Raw genomic sequence first — 21,314 nt, forward strand, 5'->3', positions numbered from 1 at the left:
TGTTGTTCTTATGGGGTGGAATTTTTAGTGGCCAAAATTGCAAACTGCCTTGCTGGAAAAATAGACGTGGTTTGGTTTCCGCACGTGTTCTGTTTCGCGAAAACCGTGTCAGGCAGCCACACAGATTATCTTCATTCAATATGTCCTGCAAATCCATGTCTGATTTTTCCCGCTTCAGCTGCTTCGTTTTAACGATTGGTGGGGGTCTGTGTTTGGACCCCCACCAATCAAAACTTCTGATGTGTCACTATGACACGTCAGAAGTTTGTTAAACGTTTAGCTACACTTTAAGGGTATATTCACACGGGTTATTTTCGGCCGTTTTTCGGGCTGTAAATGGCTCGAACAACGTCTAAAAAATCGAAAATCAGAACGCCTCCAAACATCTGCCTATTGATTTCAATTGGAAATACGGCATTCTGTTCCGACGGGGCATTTTTTACGCGCACGTTTTTCAAAACAGCCACGTTCATAAATGCCAGCGAAAAAAGAGTGCATGACACTTCTTGACTCTATAGAAAAATGGCCCTGAAAAACGGAAGTTTGCTTAAAAAACTTCTGAAAATCAGGAGCTGTTTTCTCTTGAAAACCGCTCCGTATTTTCAGAAGTTGTTTAGTATGTGTGTGAACATACCCTAAGTATTTTGAAACAATATTTGTAACCTCCAGGGTAAATTCACACAGGGCGGATACACTGCGTAAAATCACATCGCAAATTTTTTGCCCGGAATGTCGAATCCCTTGAAAACCGCTTCATATTTTCAGACGTTTTTGAGTTTGCGTGTGAACAGACCCTCAGGGTATGTGCACACACACTAATTACGTCCGTAATTGACAGACGTATTTCGGCCGCAAGTCCCGGACCGAACACAGTGCAGGGAGCCGGGCTCCTAGCATCATACTTATGTACGATGCTAGGAGTCCCTGCCTCGCTGCAGGACAACTGTCACGTACTGAAAACATGATTACAGTACGGGACAGTTGTCCTGCAGCGAGGCAGAGACTCCTAGTATCGTACATAAGTATGATGCTAGGAGCCCGGCTCCCTGCACTGTGTTCGGTCCGGGACTTGCGGCCGAAATACGTCCGTCAATTACGGACGTAATTAGTGTGTGTGCACATACCCTAACACGTCTTCCGTGTTTTGGATCCCCTCCTAGTTTGGCTTATAAATACGGAAGCAAAATACTGCCGTGTGGAGACCTTACACAGCGCACATTCAATGGGAGCTGCAGAAATCCATATGCAGTGTGCGCCCCCTAGTGACAGAATTATATAATTTAAGGCCATGTTCAGGTGTCTTTTCAGATTTAGAGTATGTTCACACGAGGTCATTACGTCCGTAATTGACGGACGTATTTCGGCCGCAAGTACCGGACCGAACACAGTGCAGGGAGCCGGGCTCCTAGCATCATACTTATGTACGATGCTAGGAGTCCCTGCCTCGCTGCCGGACAACTGTAATCATGTTTTCAGTACGGGACAGTTGTCCTGCAGAGAGGCAGGGACTCCTAGCATCGTACATAAGTATGATGCTAGGAGCCCGGCTCCCTGCACTGTGTTCGGTCCGGTACTTGCGGCCGAAATATGTCCGTCAATTACGGACGTAATTAGTGTGTGTGCACATAGCCTCAAAGTCATGAACAGTCTAGAATTTTTAGACTAGGTTAATTTTACCAGTGAGAGATAGATTATATAAAAAAAACAAAACTGAAAATCACATTGTCAAAATTATATATGTTATACACAGCCTGGCAACTGCCAGAATAGAAGCGCGCTCCGATTCCGGCAGTTTGTCCCATTAAATGCCGCTGTCAATAGCAACATCGACATCTAAGGGTATGTTTTACGCCTCGAATTACGCCTGAAAAGACGGCTCCATTACGTCTGCAAACATCTGCCCATTGCCTGCAATGGGTTTTACGATGTTCTGTTCAGACGAGGTGTCATTTTACGCGTCGCTGTCAAAAGACGGCGCGTAAAAATACGCCTGCGTCAAAGAAGTGCAGGACACTTCTTGGGACGTTTTTGGAGCAGTTTTTCATTGACTCCATTGAAAAACGGCTCCAATTACGTCTGTAATGGACGCCGCGAAAAACGCGAGTACTTGCAAAAACGTCTGAAATTCACCTGAAAACAGCTCCGTCATTTCAGACGTATTTTTCGTTTGCGTGTAAACATACCCTTATATGTTTGACAGAGGGAGGGAGCTCCCTCTGTCACCCCATCGGCGCCGTCAGGTTTCCATGGTAGCTGGGGGCCTAAGAAAGGGCCCCTAGGTCTGCATTCAGGAAGTGCCTGCTAGGCCAGGTAAAGTAGTTAAATAAAGTTTTGTGCAAAAAAAATGTACAAATTTACAGTCAAAATAAAATAAAACTTTTAATTTAGTAAGTGTCAAAAGAAATAACACATGCACATATATATGGTATCCCCGCGATCGTAACGACTTGAACAATAAAATTAACACATTAATTAAACCGCTGGATGAACGGCGTCCAAAAAAAACGGCAAGCCCTCCACCTCGTCCTGTGAACAGCAGGGAGGGGGATCCCCTATCCCAGGAGCAATGGAGGCCAGGCCACGAGGAGCATCAGCTCAGTTAGAGGCCCCAGTACACCTGCTTGAACCACCAATGTCACAGCCCTCAGCACAAATGGCCCTGCAGGTTTGGCCTGCACCTAAACCTCAACGGCCCACGATCCAGCAGCCGGGGAGAGGAGACGATCTGGGGGATACACCATCTTTGACCCCCTATGCCCAGGCCCCTGTATATGCCTCAGATTCTGACCTGGAGGATTCTGCCTCACTACCCTCAGATGTGCCCCCTATGTGGAGGGAATGTTTCTCACAGGCGCCCACTAAAGAGGACTTTAAGAGTATGATACAAGAAGTGAAGGCAGCTTTTCACTCAGAATTGGCGGGAGTGTCGCAGCATATACAGCAGATTGCTACGAGGGTGGAGGCCCTAGAAGATGACCCCCAGCTGGCGTCCATTAGAGATATGCAACTGCACCTGGAGGATTTGGATAACAGAGGTCGCCGCCATAATATAAGGATAAGGGGTATACCGGAGCCCTCGGGATCTGAAGACCTTCCCATCGTGTTAGAGACTATCTTTAACGACCTTTTGGGTGCACCCCCGTCTAATCGGATACCGCTTGACAGAGCGCATAGAGCACTGAAACCAAAATCCATTACATCTCAGCCCAGAGATATCATCTGCTGTGTCCAGGACTTCCGCACTAAGGAGGACATTATGCTTAAAGCCCGTCAGCGTAAAGATCTGGAGTATGCCGGTGTGCCGATTCAGTTATTCCCGGATCTCTCCTGGATTACGTTACAGAAAAGACATCTGCTTCGTCCGCTACTCGCAGCCCTGCGGGACCACAATATTATTTATCGATGGGGGTTTCCGTTCTCCCTCACAGCCCGAAGAGATGGTGTTTCTGCAACCCTGAGGTACCCAGGGGATTTGCCTCATTTCTGTGACTCCCTTGGTATACCAACGCCCAAGATGCAGAATTGGGAGACTCCTTTGCCTCCTTCGTCTCCACCTCCAGTCTGGCAGTCGGTCCGAAATAAGCGGAGGACCTCTCCAAGACGACAGTCTAACCGAAGTTCACCGAGACCTGATTTGAATTGATGGACGCTGCGCTGATACACGGCACCTCCGTAATATATGTGAAGGAGCCTGGTCACCCATACCAGCTGCTCCCTTCGCCAGTTGCACTATCCTAGGCTAAAAATGCACTTAGGATTATATTTCTGATTTTATGTTGCTTCTCTTTAATTCGTTAACGTAAATTGTGGCAGGGCGCGATTGGCCGGGATACACTTGGCTCTTTCACCCCCTTTTTGTTTTTTCTCGGCCTGTACGTATTTATACGTACTTTTGTACTAGGTTCCTCGACTGTTGAGACCCGACCTCCTTTTTTGATAGGGGTAATTTGTTTTGCAGTTCTCCCTCTGTTTTTAGAGAGAGTTGCAAAGGGTAATATTGTATTACCAGTTTTCTTTTGCTTTAATATCACCCGCCCCAGGGTATAGTATTCTCCCTGGTAGTATTTTCTGAGTGTGTTTGAAATTCATTGATCTCATGCATTTCTCTTTGTTCTCACTGCAGATATGTGTATTGTCTCCCTGGTATGTCTTTACCCCAGTGTCTCTCCCTTCCCTCCTACTTTCATCCGAAATAACACCTGAGACGACAGTGAATCCTCCAAGAACCTCCAAGGTAGAAGGACGCCATAGAACACTGCTTGCTTTGAAACCGACATGGGACTGGCCCCGACATAACTGTGAGCTGTATACATCCGCACTTTCCACATCCTTCTTTGCTCTTTCATACATCTTTGACCATGGTTAAATTTGTCACACTTAATGTCAAGGGTCTCAACTCCAATGTGAAGAGACGCTTGCTTCTCAGGGAGTTGAAATCGCTTGGAGCGGAAGTCGCTTTTCTGCAGGAAACACACTTAGATTCATCCGGAACTTTCCAATTTGCCCGAGGGGCGTATCCTGCTGTGTACTATGCCTCGTCAGGTCGCAAAAGGGAGGTGGTGGCCATTTTGATAGCAGCTTCCTGCCCCATACAAGTTCACACCTCACATCTAGATCCGAAAGGCAGATATGTTATAATAGAGGGGACTTTGTTTGGACAGCCCATTATTTTATGTAACGTTTACTCCCCTAATACCGCACAGATTCCATTCCTACGTAGACTCCTCTCTAAACTCCAGAAGCTTCCTAGGGGGGCATGGCTGGTGGGAGGAGATTTTAATGTCCCGTTCTCCACGTCCATGGATAGGGTCTCTCTTACACATGCTACTCCAACGCCCACCCTTACAGGACTTTCTACACGTTTTAGGCAACTAATTAGGGAGCACCAGCTCTATGATTTGTGGCGAGTGGATCACCCAGGTGATAGGTCCTATACCTTCTTCTCCCCCCATACGCACAGCACTCACACGCGCTTAGATTACTTCTTTGGTAATGTCCCTGCCCTCCGTGCGCTCCAGGGGGCGAATATAGACCCCATCTCTTGGTCAGATCACGCACCAGTTTCTGTGTCCCTGCAAATAGGGAAACCAAATACGAGAGTATGTCATTGGCGCTTAAACGAAACTTTGATTAAGTCCCCTGCTCTTAGGGACAGCCTGGCCGGACATATGCGGGAATTTTATGCACTTAATGAGGGATCGGTTCCTTCTGTATCCACTCTTTGGGAGGCGCATAAGGTGGTGATGAGGGGGCAATGCATAGTAATGGGATCTAGATTGAAAAGAGACTCTAGGGCCAAGCGGTTGGCTCTCCATCGGACAATTGCTAAGTTGGAGAGAGAAATGGGGATTAAACCGGCGGTCCCGACACTACGGAAATTGATAGAGGCTAGAGCACAACTCAAGGACTTAGCTATGAAGGGGGTAGAAAAGTCATTACTATACACAAAAAGGAAATATTACGACAAATGTAATAAGGCGCACTCGCTTCTGGCCAGACTATTGCGGGATCAGGCGACTGTTCGTACCCCACAGGCGGTTCGGGATAAGGCGGGCATTCTCCAGCATCACCCAGACACGATAGCCACACTTTTTCATGACTATTATAAATCCTTATACCACCTGCCGAATACCTTACCACCTGATCCGGCTCGCCGGAGGGAAACGCTGCAAGCCTATCTCTCTTCCTGTGCTCTCCCTAGACTGAAAGATGAGGAGCTTTCATCCCTGAATGCCCCGATCTCTGCGGAGGAATTGTTTGATATATTGAAGGACCTCCCTAGTGGTAAGGCCCCTGGACCAGATGGCTTTACATATGGGTATTATAAGACCTTTGCGGAGATCTTGGTTCCACGGATGGCTTAGTTATTTAATGAATTCCTACAGGGTTCTCCCATCCCTCAAACATTCCTGCATTCTCACATCACGCTGATCCCTAAACCGGGTAAAGACCACGCAGAGTGCTCCAATTACAGACCCATAGCCCTTCTGAATTCGGATCTAAAAATTTTCACCCGTCTTTTAGCTAATAGACTCAATGTTTGGCTCCCTTCTTTGATTCACAAAGACCAAGTGGGCTTTGTGCCTCTTAGGCAAGGAGGAGACAACACACGAAGGACCCTTGATCTCATTGATGCCCTCCAAAAGCAAAAGGAATCGGCGATCCTTCTTAGCCTAGATGCAGAGAAGGCGTTTGACCGCTTGGGATGGCCATTTATGTTCGAAACTCTAAATTAATTTGGGATTTCGGGCCCTTATTTGACAGCGCTGCGTGGTCTCTACTCCAAACCGACAGCGGCAATTAAACTCCCACACTCCACCTCCCCTCCGTTTCAAATCTGGAATGGTACACGTCAGGGGTGTCCCCTATCCCCACTTTTATTTGTGCTATGCATCGAACCCTTAGCAGCTCAAATACGGAAATCCAGTGATATAGCGGGGGTCCAGATACAAGATAAAGAGTTTAAGGTTTCCCTGTTTGCAGATGACGTCCTCTTGACTATCACTAAACCTCATACCTCCCTTCCTAACCTTACTACAGTTCTCCGTAGGTATGGGAGGCTGTCAGGGTATAAAACTAATACATCTAAAACGGAAGCGCTCCCTCTTAATGTCCCACACCAGGAGCTCCAGCTACTCAAACACAACTACACCTACAACTGGAAGGAAACCTCCTTGACCTACTTAGGAGTTCAACTCACTCCCTCCTATACGTCGGTTTACAAGGCTAATTTCCCCTCTCTGTTTGTAGAGCTACGTCAGCTAATGGCCAGGTGGGATCCTCTTCCCATGTCTTTTTTTGGGCGCATAGCAGCGGTCAAAATGACCTTGCTCCCTAAATTACTGTACTACTTTGAGACTTTGCCGGTAGCAGTACCTATGAAGGAATTGCGGGCCATGCAGTCTTCTATCCTCAGGTTCATATGGCACTCCGGCAGACATCGAATTCCGAAATCAGTTTTAATATCGGGTCGATCTGCGGGTGGGCTATCGGTCCCTGATGTGGTGAAGTACTACTGGGCGGCACACCTCCGTCGCATACCCAGCTGGGTGTCTTTAAGGGCGTACAATAAATGGACCGAAATAGAGAAGCTATGGATGGCCCCGGTTCACCCAAACTCCCTGTTATGGGGCGATTCACTGGTAATGCCGACTGCATCTTTATTGGGTCCCATGAGATTTCAAAGGGAGGTGTGGGAAACCTGTAAAAACCGCTTTCATTTGGCGTCGGGTTGCCCGCCCTTGACTTCGGTACTCTACACTCCCACTATTCCGGGGGGCACTACCTCCCGAATAGTCCGATTGTGGACGGGAATTGAGGTATTTCACCTGGCTGATATGGTTGATCCCCACACGCAAGAGCTTCACCCGTTTTCATACTTTCAAAAACATCATAATATTCCCTCCTCTGCATTCTTTCACTATCTTCAGGTCAGACATTACATGCAGCAAACTTTCAGATCCACGCGGGTTACTGCACCTACAAGCTTCGAAAGGTTATGTCGGTATGCTACCACTACTAGGGGGCTTATCTCAGCCATTTATGCTATATTGCTATCCCCGGAGGGTTCCCCTCCGCCTGGGCATAGATACATGTTGAAGTGGGAGGCCTTCTGAATAAATCCATCCCTCTCTCATTATGGCAGATTATTTGGTCGCAGGCAGCTAAAACCTCCATCTGCACTGCATATAAGGAAAACCAATATAAAATCCTTATGTTTTGGTACCATACCCTTGCCTTTCTGCATAGCTTCAATCCGGGTATTCCGTCGGATTGCTGGCGTTGTAGAAGTCAGAGAGGAGATCTGTTCCATATTTTCTGGAGCTGTTCACTGGTACAACAGTATTGGTTGGAAGTTAAGAACTTGGCATTGGCGGTGTTACAGCAGGATATTCCCTTAGATCCTCTTCATTACCTCCTGAATGTTCCCCCTAGGTCTTTGGGGAAATCACCAGCTCGACTCTTTCGACACTTTCTCACTGCCGCTAAGACGTTGATAGCGTGGAAATGGAGACAGACAACCCCTCCCTCTCACATCGACTTAGTAACTAGAATTAGGGAAATACGTACAATGGAACATATGACGGCCTCTATTGACAATGAACTGGACAGGTTCAAAGTGGTGTGGGACCCGTGGGACAAGTATTGGATACAGGGATCTCTAGATTAGGTTGTAGATGGAGCTCCGACTACCCCCCCCCCTCACCCCCTTAACCCCCTGTGTCTTTTCCCATATGTCTTGTCTGTCTATTGAAAGTTACTGTCTTACCATGTGAATTGCATGGCCCTCCATGCTGCTTTAAGCTATATGTATATTTTTGAAAAATTTTCAATAAAAACACAGTTGAAACCAAAAAAAACGGCAAAATTCTCTTTTCTCCTATTCCCCCCATAAAAAATTTAATAAAAGTTAATCAATAAGTCTTATGTACCCCAAAATAGTACTAACAAAAACTAAACCTTGTCCCGCAAAAATCAAGCCCACATATGGCCACATCGACGGAAAAATAAAAAAATGACGTCTCTTGGAATGCGGCGATGCAAAAACAAGTAATTTATTTCTAAAAGGCTTTTTATTGCACAAACGTAGGAAAACATATAAAACCTTTACATATTTGGTATCCCCGTAATCGTGCCGACCCATAGAATAAAGTTAACATGTTATTTACGCTGCATAGTAAACGGCGTAAATCTAGAATGTGAAAATCAATGCTGGAATAGCTGCTTATTTTCAATACTCTCCTAAAATAAAGTTAATAAAAGTTAATCGATATGTTATAAGCATCTAAAAATGGTACAATTACAAAATACAACTCGTCCCCCAAAAAACAAACCCTTATACGGCTATGTCGGAATAAAAAAAAAAAGTTACGACTCTTGGAATGCGACCGTGAACAAAATAAAAATAATCCTTGGTCATTAACGTGCAAAATGGCCCGGTCATTAAGGGGTTAACCCAGCCTTAAAACAACATTATTTGGTATTAAATGAATTAAGCACGCAAATGATTTAGGTGGTACAAAGAAAAAAAGTTGTGTATCTACTTAGAAATATATGCATATGACGCTAAACCTTTCAATAAACGTTGGTGTTTTGTCATGTGAAAGTCGATTCATCAAAAATTGGAGCATTAATTGGTGTGGCTATTGCCCCAATGTCCCCCAAAAAATCTCTGAGACAGGAATTTTTTTTTTTTTCATAGTATATTGACTAACATTACATCTGACCCACACGGATAAAAATCCTGGTGTGCCACGAAGTTGTTCTGTATTTGGTAACAAAAAGCCTGGGTGAAAAAAATGTGCTTAAAAAAACAAGAGATGACAGAGACAGAGGGAGCGCAACTCCCCCTCCCCTACACAGACACAGAAACCGGATGTAAAACTTAATCACCCTGCGCCTTGACTTCAAACGAGCGCTACTCCCTAAACATTGCCGCTAGGGCTTCGATCCTGGTATCATATGAAAGGTAAGATTCTGGGCTTTAAAGAGGCTCTGTCACCAGATTTTGCAACCCCTATCTCCTATTGCAGCAGATCAGCGCTGCAATGTAGATTACAGTAACGTTTTTGTTTTTTTTAAAACGAGCATTTTTGGCCAAGTTATGACCATTTTAATATTTATGCAAATGAGCCATTCTTAAGTACAACTGGGCGTGTTTAAAGTTAAGTCCATGTGGGCGTGTATTGTGTTCGTTACATCGGGGCGTGTTTACTTGTTTTACTAGCTGGGCGTTGTGACTAGAAGTGTATGATGCTGACGAATCAGCATCATCCACTTCTCTTCGTTAACACCCAGCTTCTGGCAGTGCACAGACACACAGCGTGTTCTCGAGAGATCACGCTGTGACGTCACTCACTTCCTGCCCCAGGTCCTGCATCGTGTCGGACGAGCGAGGACACATCGGCACCAGGCGACAGAGGCTACATCGACTTACCTGCAAACGCCGATGCTGCTGCAGAATCAACTGTAGCCTCTGTCGCCTGGTGCCGATGTGGCCGACACGATGCAGGACCTGGGGCAGGAAGTGACGTCACAGAGTGATCTCTCGAGAACACGCTGTGTGTCTGTGCACTGCCAGAAGCTGGGTGTTAACGAAGAGAAGTGGATGATGCTGATTCGTCACTGATTCGTCAGCATCATACACTTCTATTCACAACGCCCAGCTAGTAAAAGAAGTAAAAACGCCCCGATGTACACACATAATACACGCCCAGTTGTACTTTAACGTTAAACACGCCCAGTTGTACTTTAGACAGCCTCATTTGCATAAATATAAAAATGGTCATAACTTGGCCAAAAATGCTCGTTTTAAAAAAAAACAAAACGTTACTGTAATCTACATTGCAGCGCCGATCTGCTGCAATAGGAGATAGGGGTTGCAAAATCTGGTGACAGAGCCTCTTTAAATCGAAGCTAAAGCCCTTATATTCCCGCTGTGGTAGTTATTAAAAGTCATGACATATAACATATGTCCTGTGACGGATGCATTTCACTGCGTCTTATCCAGGCTGCCAGCCCATCAAGTGCCTTCCTGTAGAGATGTTATGTCATTCTTCATCTATTGGAGTTCTCCAGAACAGGTTGAAAACATTACTGAACTTGCTAAAACAAAAGTTGAACATTCTATTAAGTTTGCAGCTCTATTGTGATGCCAAGCAAATTGCTATTCACTGATTCAAGCGTTGATTTTGCAATATGCCCAACATTGGGATTCACTGGGCGTATATATACATTTTATTTTAAGCTTTTAGCTAATTGAAGAGAATAGAAAAACCGATTTCTCTATTGTAGTTTATGGACTGGCAGATTGATCTGCTCATTTCTAATTACAATGTTTTACAATGTGCCTCCAATGTGTACAACCCTGACAAATCCTTTACCTGGTATTTCGAGCACGTCCTCTTACCTTTTTGCTGTCAGTGGTGACGATGCTGGTCTTACATGGTGGCGGACTACGGTGCTTGCAAACGTTCGTTTTCGGGTCAGTCAGCGTCTTCCTAATATCTGCATATCTGGGCCACCAATGGGTTCACTGCCTCCCTTCGATATACACGGAGCTGGGCAAGGACGATGCACTTCTTGTGGTTTCCTGTACACATATTTATGCCTCACGACTTCCTGTCCCGTCTTCTGCTCAATGTAAGCAACAACAGAAATAGGAGAGTAAGGTACTGACGACGAAAGAACAAGGTAAGAGATATTTATGTATTTATTCGACATGGTTGTAACATAAGAAAATAACTCCTAGATTTTACACCAGCAGAACCTGCAGAAGTATAGACCAGGGCTGTAGTCATAGAGCAACAGCTTCTTTCCTGCTTAAACAGCTAGAAACCAAGGACAGGGCTATACATATGTCACTAGATCCTACTTGGTTACTGTGGACCGGAACCTTCCCACCAGATGGGATGTCCACGTATGAACAGCCTTAAAGCGTCCCTCCGGTCCCAGGATAACATAATTATGGGGTATATGGAGTAATATTACCTGGTGCACCCCCCTGGAGTGGATCTGAAGTTTTAGGCACCCCTCTGTGTTGTCCCAAAATCACTGCATCTCTTCTTAGACTACGAGTCTGAGACACTCCCACTGTTCTCTGATTGGCCAGAGCTGTTCACGTGAGCATTTCTCTCCAATCCATGAAGAGAGGGAGTGTCTTAGACTCGCTGTGGCCATTTTCAGACCACACAGAGGGGACCCTGAAACGGCGCATCCATGGCAGAGGGGCACAACTGGAGGTCACCAGGAAATATTACAACAAAAAACTGTATCATCACATTTGTGATATTATCCTGAGACCGGAGGGTCCCTTTAAGGCCAGGATCACACATACCGTTTTTGGTGCAGTTTTTGTCTCAGGTCTTTTTAGCCAAATCCAGAAGTGGATCCAAAAGGAAGGAAATGTATAAAGAAAAGACTAATACATCTCCTTTCTTTTGTGTCCACTTCTGTGTTTGGCTCAAAAAACTGCATCAAAACTGCATGTGTGTGATCCTGCCCAAAAGACTACCTAAAAAAAAAACACCAGAGTGACTCATTGAGCAGCTGTAGATATGTATTAGATGCAGCGCAGAACGTAACAATATGTGTGACCTGTATATTTTGAGTCTCTTCCTTCTCTCTACTAGTTTTAAGTAGGACTTACAGATGACTATAATAAAACAAGGTAGCTTTTATTTTGGCGTTATGCAAACATTTGTTTGGCCAAATCTGTTTGATATAACACAAGCTACCTGATGGGATGACTGTATTAAAATACTCTCGCTGCAATGTGAACACTAATGCAGCGTCGTTACAGCTACTGGGCTTTTTCTTTCTTTTCAATATCCTTTTTATTTTTTGTATAAACCTACAGTTTGTTTTACAAGGGATCGTTGGGAAATGCATGGAAAGAATCCTGAGACACGGCTTATGGGTGACAAAAGACAAGGAACGAGAGTCAAATATAATGATCTCCGAGATAATCCTGTGCCCATGAACGATAAGCGTAGATTAAGGTCGGTGAATCATGCGAAATTATCCTGCGAACGTGGTCTATATAATTATATGTGATGGATTTCAGGATGAGCAGCTGGTTCATCATTCAGCCAGCCGTAACGCAGCCGCATTTCAGCATCCGTATATTTCAATATCCATCCAATCCATCCAATATGGCATCTAAAATGTGGCCTGCGATGCTGTGCAGCCATCCAACCATCAATATACAGACATACTATGTCTTGATGGTTCAGAACGACGCGATAAAGGGCGGGCAGATCACTGTGTGACTGTTTACATACCTACCAAAAACTACAAAGATAGCCACATGTATAAACGGCCACCTCCTCTCCTTTTCTCTAGTGCCGAGCAGGGTACCCCCATTATACCGGTAGGTAGGAGTCCCAGAATTGGAACCCTCACCTATCAGAAATTGATGGCATATAATGTTGATATGCAATAAATGTTTCGGGTAGCAATACCCCTTTAAGTTTTATTGCGGCCTTTGACCCTAAATACAATCTGACAGTGTGGCACTTGGACCAGAAAAGTCTCGCATGACTAACATCCCTTTTACACGGGCCAGTTATCGGGCATTCATATGAACGCTCGTTCCCGATCATTGCCAGGGCAACGATCACGCTCGTTCATCGGCTGATGGTATCATTTATGCAGCATGAAATATCATTGCTGTCGGCAGCGCGTCTCCCTGTGTAAATGTATGGGGACGAGTGATCATAGTAATGAGCGCACACAGCTCCGTACGAAAGGAGCAAACGAGCGCCGATCAATGATCTGTCTCACTGCGCAGCGCTCGTTTACATGCCCATGTCAGGCCGTGTAAGAGGACGTGTGGCCTATTTGATGGGCAGAGACTAAGGTGGTTTATCTGTGTCTACAAGCTCCCGAAATGTAAATCCAGTACTAATCTTGATTATATTGCAGTTCTGTGCCAAAAAACAAGTGCTAAATTCTTAGAATTTCTGGACTGTTTGATGCTGGATTAAAGGAAAAGAATGGTTTCAGAGTGATATGGTGTAATGACTGCCTGTTTTGCTTTCACAGGGAAGTAAGGCTGTCTGAAGGCTATAATGCTAGTTTTTGGACTCCAAAATACTGCTTATGTGTGTGGCCAACGTGGAGCAAAGGAGAGCAAGTCCTGTCAACTTTCAAATTGTGGGACAAAACACTCATGGCTATCAGAGGTGAGAGAGTCAGAAAAATCAGGGTATGAGGCTTACTTTAATCATAGGGGAAACGATGCAGCTCTGCCAGGTGCCTTGCAGTGTGTCACATAATGATGCCATGCGTGCTGAGCTTTAGACTTGAAACTTAACAAAGGACGTAAGCACAGGCAGATTTCTCGAGGACATTTGTGGCAGGTGCGGTATGGAAGCATCAGGGGCAGGCGCTGTATATTGACGTCAGTGGCAGGCGCAGTTTGTTGGCGTCAGTGGCAGGCGATGTGTGTTGGCGTCAGTGGCAGGTACTTTGTGTTGGCGTCAGTGGCAGGCGCTGTGTGGGCGTCAGTGGCAGGTACTATGTGTTGGCGTCAGTGGCAGGCACTGTGTGCTGGCGTCAGTGACAGGCACTATGTGTTGGCGTCAGTGGCAGGCGCTGTGTGTTGGCGTCAATGGCAGGTACTATGTGTTGGCGTCAGTGGCAGGCGCTGTGTGTTGGCGTCAGTGGCAGGTACTATGTGTTGGCGTCAGTGGCAGGCGCTGTGTGTTGGCGTCAGTGGCAGGAGCTGTGTGTTGGCGTCAGTGGCAGGTACTATGTGTTGGCGTCAGTGGCAGGTACTATGTGTTGGCGTCAGTGGCAGGCGCTGTGTGTTGGCGTCAGTGGCAGGCGCTGTGTGTGTTGGCGTCAGTGGCAGGTACTATGTGTTGGCGTCAGTGGCAGGCACTGTGTGTTGGCGTCAGTGGCAGGCGCTGTGTGTTGGCGTCAGTTGCAGGCGCTGTGTGTTGGCGTCAGTTGCAGGTACTATGTGTTGGCGTCAGTGGCAGGTGCTGTGTGTTGGCGTCAGTGGCAGGTACTATGTGTTGGCGTCAGTGGCAGGCGCTGTGTGTTGGCGTCAGTGGCAGGCACTATGTGTTGACGTCAGTGGCAGGTGCTGTGTGTTGGGGTCAGTGGCAGGTACTATGTGTTGGCGTCAGTGGCAGGCGCTGTGTGTTGGCGTCAGTGGCAGGTACTATGTGTTGGCGTCAGTGGCAGGTACTATGTGTTGGCGTCAGTGGCAGGCGCTGTGTATTGGCGTCAGTGGCAGGTACTATGTGTTGGCGTCAGTGGCAGGCGCTGTGTGTTGGCGTCAGTGGCAGGTACTATGTGTTGGCGTCAGTGGCAAGCACTGTGTGTTGGCGTCAGTGGCAGGCGATGTGTGTTGGCGTCAGTGGCAGGTACTATGTGTTGGCATCAGTGGTAGGCGCTGCTTGTTGGCATCAGTGGCAGGCGCTGTGTGTTGGCGTCAGTGGCAGGCGCTGTGTGTTGGCGTCAGTTGCAGGTACTATGTGTTGGCGTCAGTGGCAGGCGCTGTGTGTTGGCGTCAGTGGCAGGTACTATGTGTTGGCGTCAGTGGCAGGCGCTGTGTGTTGGCGTCAGTGGCAGGCACTATGTGTTGGCGTCAGTGGCAGGTGCTGTGTGTTGGCGTCAGTGGCAGGTACTATGTGTTGGCGTCAGTGGCAGGCGCTGTGTGTTGGCGTCAGTGGCAGGTACTATGTGTTGGCGTCAGTGGCAGGCGCTGTGTGTTGGCGTCAGTGGCAGGTGATGTGTGTTGGCGTCAGTGGCAGGTACTATGTGTTGGCGTCAGTGGTAGGCGCTGCTTGTTGGCATCAGTGGCAGGCGCTGTGTGTTGGCATCAAAGGCAGGTTCTGTATGTTGGCATTAGTGGCAGGCCCTGTATTGGGGTATCAGTGGCTGGCACATACTACTAAGTGATTGTTAGTGTAAAATAAAAGGCAATGACCTGGGGGGGGGCATTCATGACATCTTTGCAATGAGACAACCAATGTGTCTACATATTACATGTGTTTAGTTTATTGTGGTCACCTTCAATACTATCTACACAGAACTGCGTAAATAGAAATAGGACTCCATATAGGAAAGACATTATTGTATTAATTTTTGGCTATCTTTTCTTCTCCCGTTCCAGCCAGGTTTGGCTCGAGTATCAGCTCCTATTTCTTGTTCCTTCGTTTCCTGCTGCTCTTAAACCTTGCTTCCCTCGTCCTCACCACTAGTTTGATCATCATTCCCACCATGCTTCTCGATAAGACTGACTACAACCACAGTAATCTGGGTATGTATCTAAATGTATGAATAGAGAAAAGTTTTCACGTAGAATATGGCTGTAAATTATCTATCCGTTCTTTGACTCCACTACTGTTGTTTTGTTGCTGTGTTCCAGCACCATGTGGAAACTTGTCAGACTTTCAAAGCCAATCCACGCAGAGTACTGTACTGGATATATTCACAGGAGAAGTGAGTGATTACTGATCATTATTTGACACTATATATAATATACCATGAGTAGTCCAGTCCTTCATGGTGTAGGTGGCATAAACATCAGCAGTTCAGTAATCTGGGGTCTAATTGGTCAGAAAAGTAATAGCTAATTGGGTTTCTTCTTTTCGTTGGTAATTGTAAAATGTATAGATTAACGACTGGAACTTTACATATATTTACTATTTGCTTGTCCACGTTTTAGGGCTTCATGCAGGACACCTTCCTTTTCTATGGACATTACATTGATGTGATGGAGCATGATAATACCTTCAGCGTCCGGCTGTCCTACCTGCTGACTCCCTTCGTCTTCTTAATTATCTGTAGCCTTGTCCTTTTACAATGGTATGAACCCTTTACTGCTTAGTTTTGCCCTAGTTGATCTTAACACCCGACGTGTTCAGTTATGCTCAGAACCAGCAACTATTTGATTTAGGGCACTTGTGGGGGTCCAAATTCCAGGCACCCACCGATACTTTTTGACACATATAATAGTTCAAAAAATAACAAAACTGGGGAACCTGTTTGGATTTCACCCACATATTTTTTTTTTCCAAATTCTAAATTTGTTTATTTTATAACAAACATTGTAAACATATACATATAAAGAAAGAATCGGGAACATACAAAAAGTACAAAAAACTCATAGCATGTGGGCTTCCCGAGTATGTCTAGTAAAAGGCAACTAGTGGAAGACCACCTATCTCACAATGTTGTAAACAGATCACATTGGTGTGCACCACCTGTAGTAACTATGTATTTGGGGAAGGAAGAAGAAGAAGTATGTGATCTGAAATTAATATGTAACTTTTATTAATATGCATTAAATGAAATGAAAATAAACAGTAAAATATCCGATGGTGTAAAAGGTATGTGTGAGTGACCCCCAAACTCACATACCTAGGCCATATATATTGAAGATGTCATTGTTAGTGATTCATGACAAAGTGTTCAAAAAGGAACACGTGTGACTATGCTTCCAAACCAGCAATTGTATTCTCAGGTCTGCGGTAGTGCAGTGTTAAAGCAGGGTAGCTAGTGTCACCACCATGCAGCTGCACTACAGCAAAGTGTGAACATGGGTCTAGAGACTAACACTCTCATAGGTATGATGTGTGCCAGACCAGGAGCACAAACAGCCACTCAGGCTGTGCTGCTGTGATATGCAAAGACCTTGTGTGTGTCCTTGTTGTATAAGAAACCGTATAGTAAATGAATTATTTACTATGAACTGAATTAGTCGGTTTCAGTAGGGATGCCGGCAACCTTATAAGAATTGAAGCAAACGGGTCAGAGTAGTGGGAGCCACTCATGCCCGTGATGTTCCTGGTTCAGGATGAATGTCCTACTGCACCCATACACACAATTGCCGCAGAGGGTGTGAATAGTAAGCAGACAGCTGCGCTGTCATGCCTTCGCTCTGTGTGCCAGAGCAGTAGCCTGGAGATAAGCTCTATGTCCCCTGCTGTGCCGAACTAAGACGCGTGTAGCCAGCCGCTCATGTGTGACAGCAGATTGCGCTGTGCTGAGCAGCACTGTCACTAAAGCACACGGGTCAGAGTAGTGAAAACCACTCATCCCCGTGATGTTGCTGTAGGACACGGCTGATTCAGGGTGAAATCCTGCCGTACCTACAAGCACAATTGCCGCAGAAGGTGTGAGTATTGAGCAAGCAGCTGCACTCTCACGCCGCCGCTCTGTGGATCAGAGCAGTAGCGTGGAGACCAGCTGTATCTCCCTTGCTGTGCTCGCGCCCAGTGTGAGCTCAGACGCGGCACAGATAATGTGCCAAAGCGCAGATCCACTGTGAGTGGATCTGAGCTATGTGTGCAGCCCTGTCCCCGTGGGTGACCGGGGTAAGCAGTGATGAGGGAGCCGCACGGCAATTGCACCGGCGGTCAGATTAGAACGGCGGCTGGAAGAAGCGTACAACCAGCCGCTCGTATATGACAGCAGGATACGCTAGGCTGAATAGCACAGCCGCACTGTTAACTGTCGGCTGAATAAACTGCTGTCAACCAGGTAGGAAGCCCTAGAAGAAGCCAGAATGCTGGCGAAACGCGCGTCGGGTGCTCAATCCTTTTAATCCTTCCCTGGTGTAACACATGGCCATATATGCCTGACAGGCTAATGAATTATCAATGCTTCCTACCTGGTTGACAGCAGTTTATTCAGCCGACAGTTAACAGTGCGGCTGTGCTATTCAGCCTAGCGTATCCTGCTGTCATATACGAGCGGCTGGTTGTACGCTTCTTCCAGCCGCCGTTCTAATCTGACCGCCGGTGCAATTGCCGTGCGGCTCCCTCATCACTGCTTACCCCGGTCACCCACGGGGACAGGGCTGCACACATAGCTCAGATCCACTCACAGTGGATCTGCGCTTTGGCACATTATCTGTGCCGCGTCTGAGCTCACACTGGGCGCGAGCACAGCAAGGGAGATACAGCTGGTCTCCACGCTACTGCTCTGATCCACAGAGCGGCGGCGTGAGAGTGCAGCTGCTTGCTCAATACTCACACCTTCTGCGGCAATTGTGCTTGTAGGTACGGCAGGATTTCACCCTGAATCAGCCGTGTCCTACAGCAACATCACGGGGATGAGTGGTTTTCACTACTCTGACCCGTGTGCTTTAGTGACAGTGCTGCTCAGCACAGCGCAATCTGCTGTCACACATGAGCGGCTGGCTACACGCGTCTTAGTTCGGCACAGCAGGGGATATAGAGCTTATCTCCAGGCTACTGCTCTGGCACACAGAGCGAAGGCATGACAGCGCAGCTGTCTGCTTACTATTCACACCCTCTGCGGCAATTGTGTGTATGGGTGCAGTAGGACATTCATCCTGAACCAGGAACATCACGGGCATGAGTGGCTCCCACTACTCTGACCCGTTTGCTTCAATTCTTATAAGGTTGCCGGCATCCCTACTGAAACCGACTAATTCAGTTCATAGTAAATAATTCATTTACTATACGGTTTCTTATACAACAAGGACACACACAAGGTCTTTGCATATCACAGCAGCACAGCCTGAGTGGCTGTTTGTGCTCCTGGTCTGGCACACATCATACCTATGAGAGTGTTAGTCTCTAGACCCATGTTCACACTTTGCTGTAGTGCAGCTGCATGGTGGTGACACTAGCTACCCTGCTTTAACACTGCACTACCGCAGACCTGAGAATACAATTGCTGGTTTGGAAGCATAGTCACACGTGTTCCTTTTTGAACACTTTGTCATGAATCACTAACAATGACATCTTCAATATATATGGCCTAGGTATGTGAGTTTGGGGGTCACTCACACATACCTTTTACACCATCGGATATTTTACTGTTTATTTTCATTTCATTTAATGCATATTAATAAAAGTTACATATTAATTTCAGATCACATACTTCTTCTTCTTCCTTCCCCAAATACAATGTCTAGTAAAAGGGAAACCCAATAAAATAAACAGGAATAATGGAATGATTTAGAGTAAAGAATAGATGTTTGGATCGATCAGCTCTCCGAGGTAGAGCCAGTACTTGGCATGCATACATCTGCTGAAACCGGAAACAAGTTCCACCTACTATGGAAGGAAGAAGCCATATTTAAAACAGAGAGGCAGGAGGGGGTAGGGGGTGTGATGGACCTGAACTCCGTGATGGCGGGGCAAAAGAAAAAGGAGACTCTTATCTGTTAGAAGCATGAAGAGCAAAGATGACAGAGGTTGAACACTGTGGTGGATAGACAATTCGTTGTTGAAGACCTCAGCTTACTAGAGTGTGGTATGTGGAAGACAAAAGGAAAGTGTTCCACTGGAGCCAAGTATTGGAATAACGGGCAGTTGCCTCTTGGGTTATGGCAACGAGGTCCTCGATTCTCTTCACCAGTTCTATCCCCTGTAACCAATCATCTAAGGTGGGGGGGTCGGTGGATTTCCACTTACGTGGAATAACTGAATTTGCTGCTTGCAGCAGGTGTCCAGTGAGAGAACGCTTGTAATCATATATTGGCATGGGAAACACGAATAGTAGCGTTGCATCAAGGGATTCGGGAACCAAGATGCCAGTGTTTTCATGGATGACTTTAAGAACTGCTTTCCAAGAGGACCACTTCACCCATATTTTTAGCGAACAAGGTACATTTTTGAGACGTTCCATTTTTTCTGTTTCATCAAAATGGTACGGTCCATATAGAAGCGGGCACGGTTAAAAGCCCTGGGTTATAGACAACCCCTTATAAAATGTCCTTTTAGGACTTGGTAATGGGGCAGGGTCACCTATAGCTGCCATCCATGGAATCGACAAAGCCCATCCTGGCAAATAACGTTAAGAAAATGAGCATTCAACCTACGATAATACCGGATTGTGTGGAGGCAAAAGAATGGGAACCGTTGAATGTACAATGTTGAGTCTAATATATGGAGAGCATGGAGTAAACATAACACACCTCTGAATTATTATAATGTCAGAATAAGTAATATTCTGTTTCCACACATTTCTAGGGTTGTGCTCCACTGCAGTAAATGAATACCATGTCTAGGTCATATTTTTCTCAACCTTTGTACCACATAGTACAGTGAGAGGAATAGCACAAAGGCGAGTGCGGGGCAGCCACTACCGGACCTCAATCAGCAGCAAAGTCTTTTCAGGTTGGGATTTCTGTGTGAGAGGAACAGTGACGTCTATCCAGAAACAGAAGAGCTTCAGCAATGATCTTCAGGTTTGTCCAGCTCTCTCTATATGTTACAGAATATGTCTTGCATCTGTGTAGTTGGTAGTCCTCTAATATCTTCCTTCTCACAGTCTGATTTGGCTGAGGAGCATTGGTTTTGGATAACGGCTCAACAGTCCCTTGGTAAAAGAGTCCGCATTCTTTTTTTGCGTTTTTTTCTCAACTGTATGATCCTGGCTCTGATGGCTGGATGTTTTTATTCTATATATCTGGCTACTGGCGTATCTCAAGATTATCAAGAGGTGAGTACAATGTTCTCTTCCAAATGTCCATCCCATTTCTATAGAGCTGTATGATCTTTAATTCCAATCTTTTTCTCAGAGGCCAGATGATCCAATCCTCCGCCTGGTGACTCGGTATCTTGTGCCTATTGTCATCTCCTTGGTTCTTCTGATCCTGCCATATTTCTTCATGGTCCTAGTAAAATTTGAAGGCCTATCACCAAGTGCAGAGATAACCTTAACTTTGATCAGGTGACTGATGATTATTAAAGTGTTCTTTATGCTTCTAACCACTAGTCCCTACCCAGCGCATATTATTTGTATCTTGGAAAAAAGCCGCCACCCTCCGGGTTGGATCGAATTCCTGCAAATCAATGTTTTATCACATCCCTTTTTAC

General features: G+C 46.0%; 2 protein-coding genes across 2 annotated transcripts in view; one reads left to right on the forward strand and one right to left on the reverse strand.

The window, feature by feature from the left end:
• The window catches only part of TMC6 (transmembrane channel like 6), a 50,752-nt gene extending 39,681 nt beyond the window's left edge, over window positions 1-11,071 (reverse strand). The window contains exon 1 of the mRNA XM_075845442.1: window positions 10,910-11,071. The gene's annotated coding sequence lies outside the window, so the exon portion shown is untranslated. The remainder of the gene's footprint in view (window positions 1-10,909) is intronic.
• A 1,186-nt stretch (window positions 11,072-12,257) lies between these two features.
• LOC142666141 (transmembrane channel-like protein 8) overlaps window positions 12,258-21,314 on the forward strand; it is a 23,418-nt gene continuing 14,361 nt past the window's right edge. The window contains exons 1-8 of the mRNA XM_075846089.1: window positions 12,258-12,500; window positions 13,546-13,685; window positions 15,629-15,775; window positions 15,884-15,957; window positions 16,184-16,323; window positions 20,536-20,683; window positions 20,767-20,937; window positions 21,017-21,168. Of these exons, the coding sequence (XP_075702204.1) occupies window positions 12,385-12,500; window positions 13,546-13,685; window positions 15,629-15,775; window positions 15,884-15,957; window positions 16,184-16,323; window positions 20,536-20,683; window positions 20,767-20,937; window positions 21,017-21,168 (1,088 nt within the window). The 5' untranslated portion in view covers window positions 12,258-12,384. The remainder of the gene's footprint in view (window positions 12,501-13,545; window positions 13,686-15,628; window positions 15,776-15,883; window positions 15,958-16,183; window positions 16,324-20,535; window positions 20,684-20,766; window positions 20,938-21,016; window positions 21,169-21,314) is intronic.

This window comes from Rhinoderma darwinii, chromosome 13, assembly GCF_050947455.1.
Source record: "Rhinoderma darwinii isolate aRhiDar2 chromosome 13, aRhiDar2.hap1, whole genome shotgun sequence".
Lineage (NCBI taxonomy): Eukaryota > Metazoa > Chordata > Amphibia > Anura > Rhinodermatidae > Rhinoderma > Rhinoderma darwinii.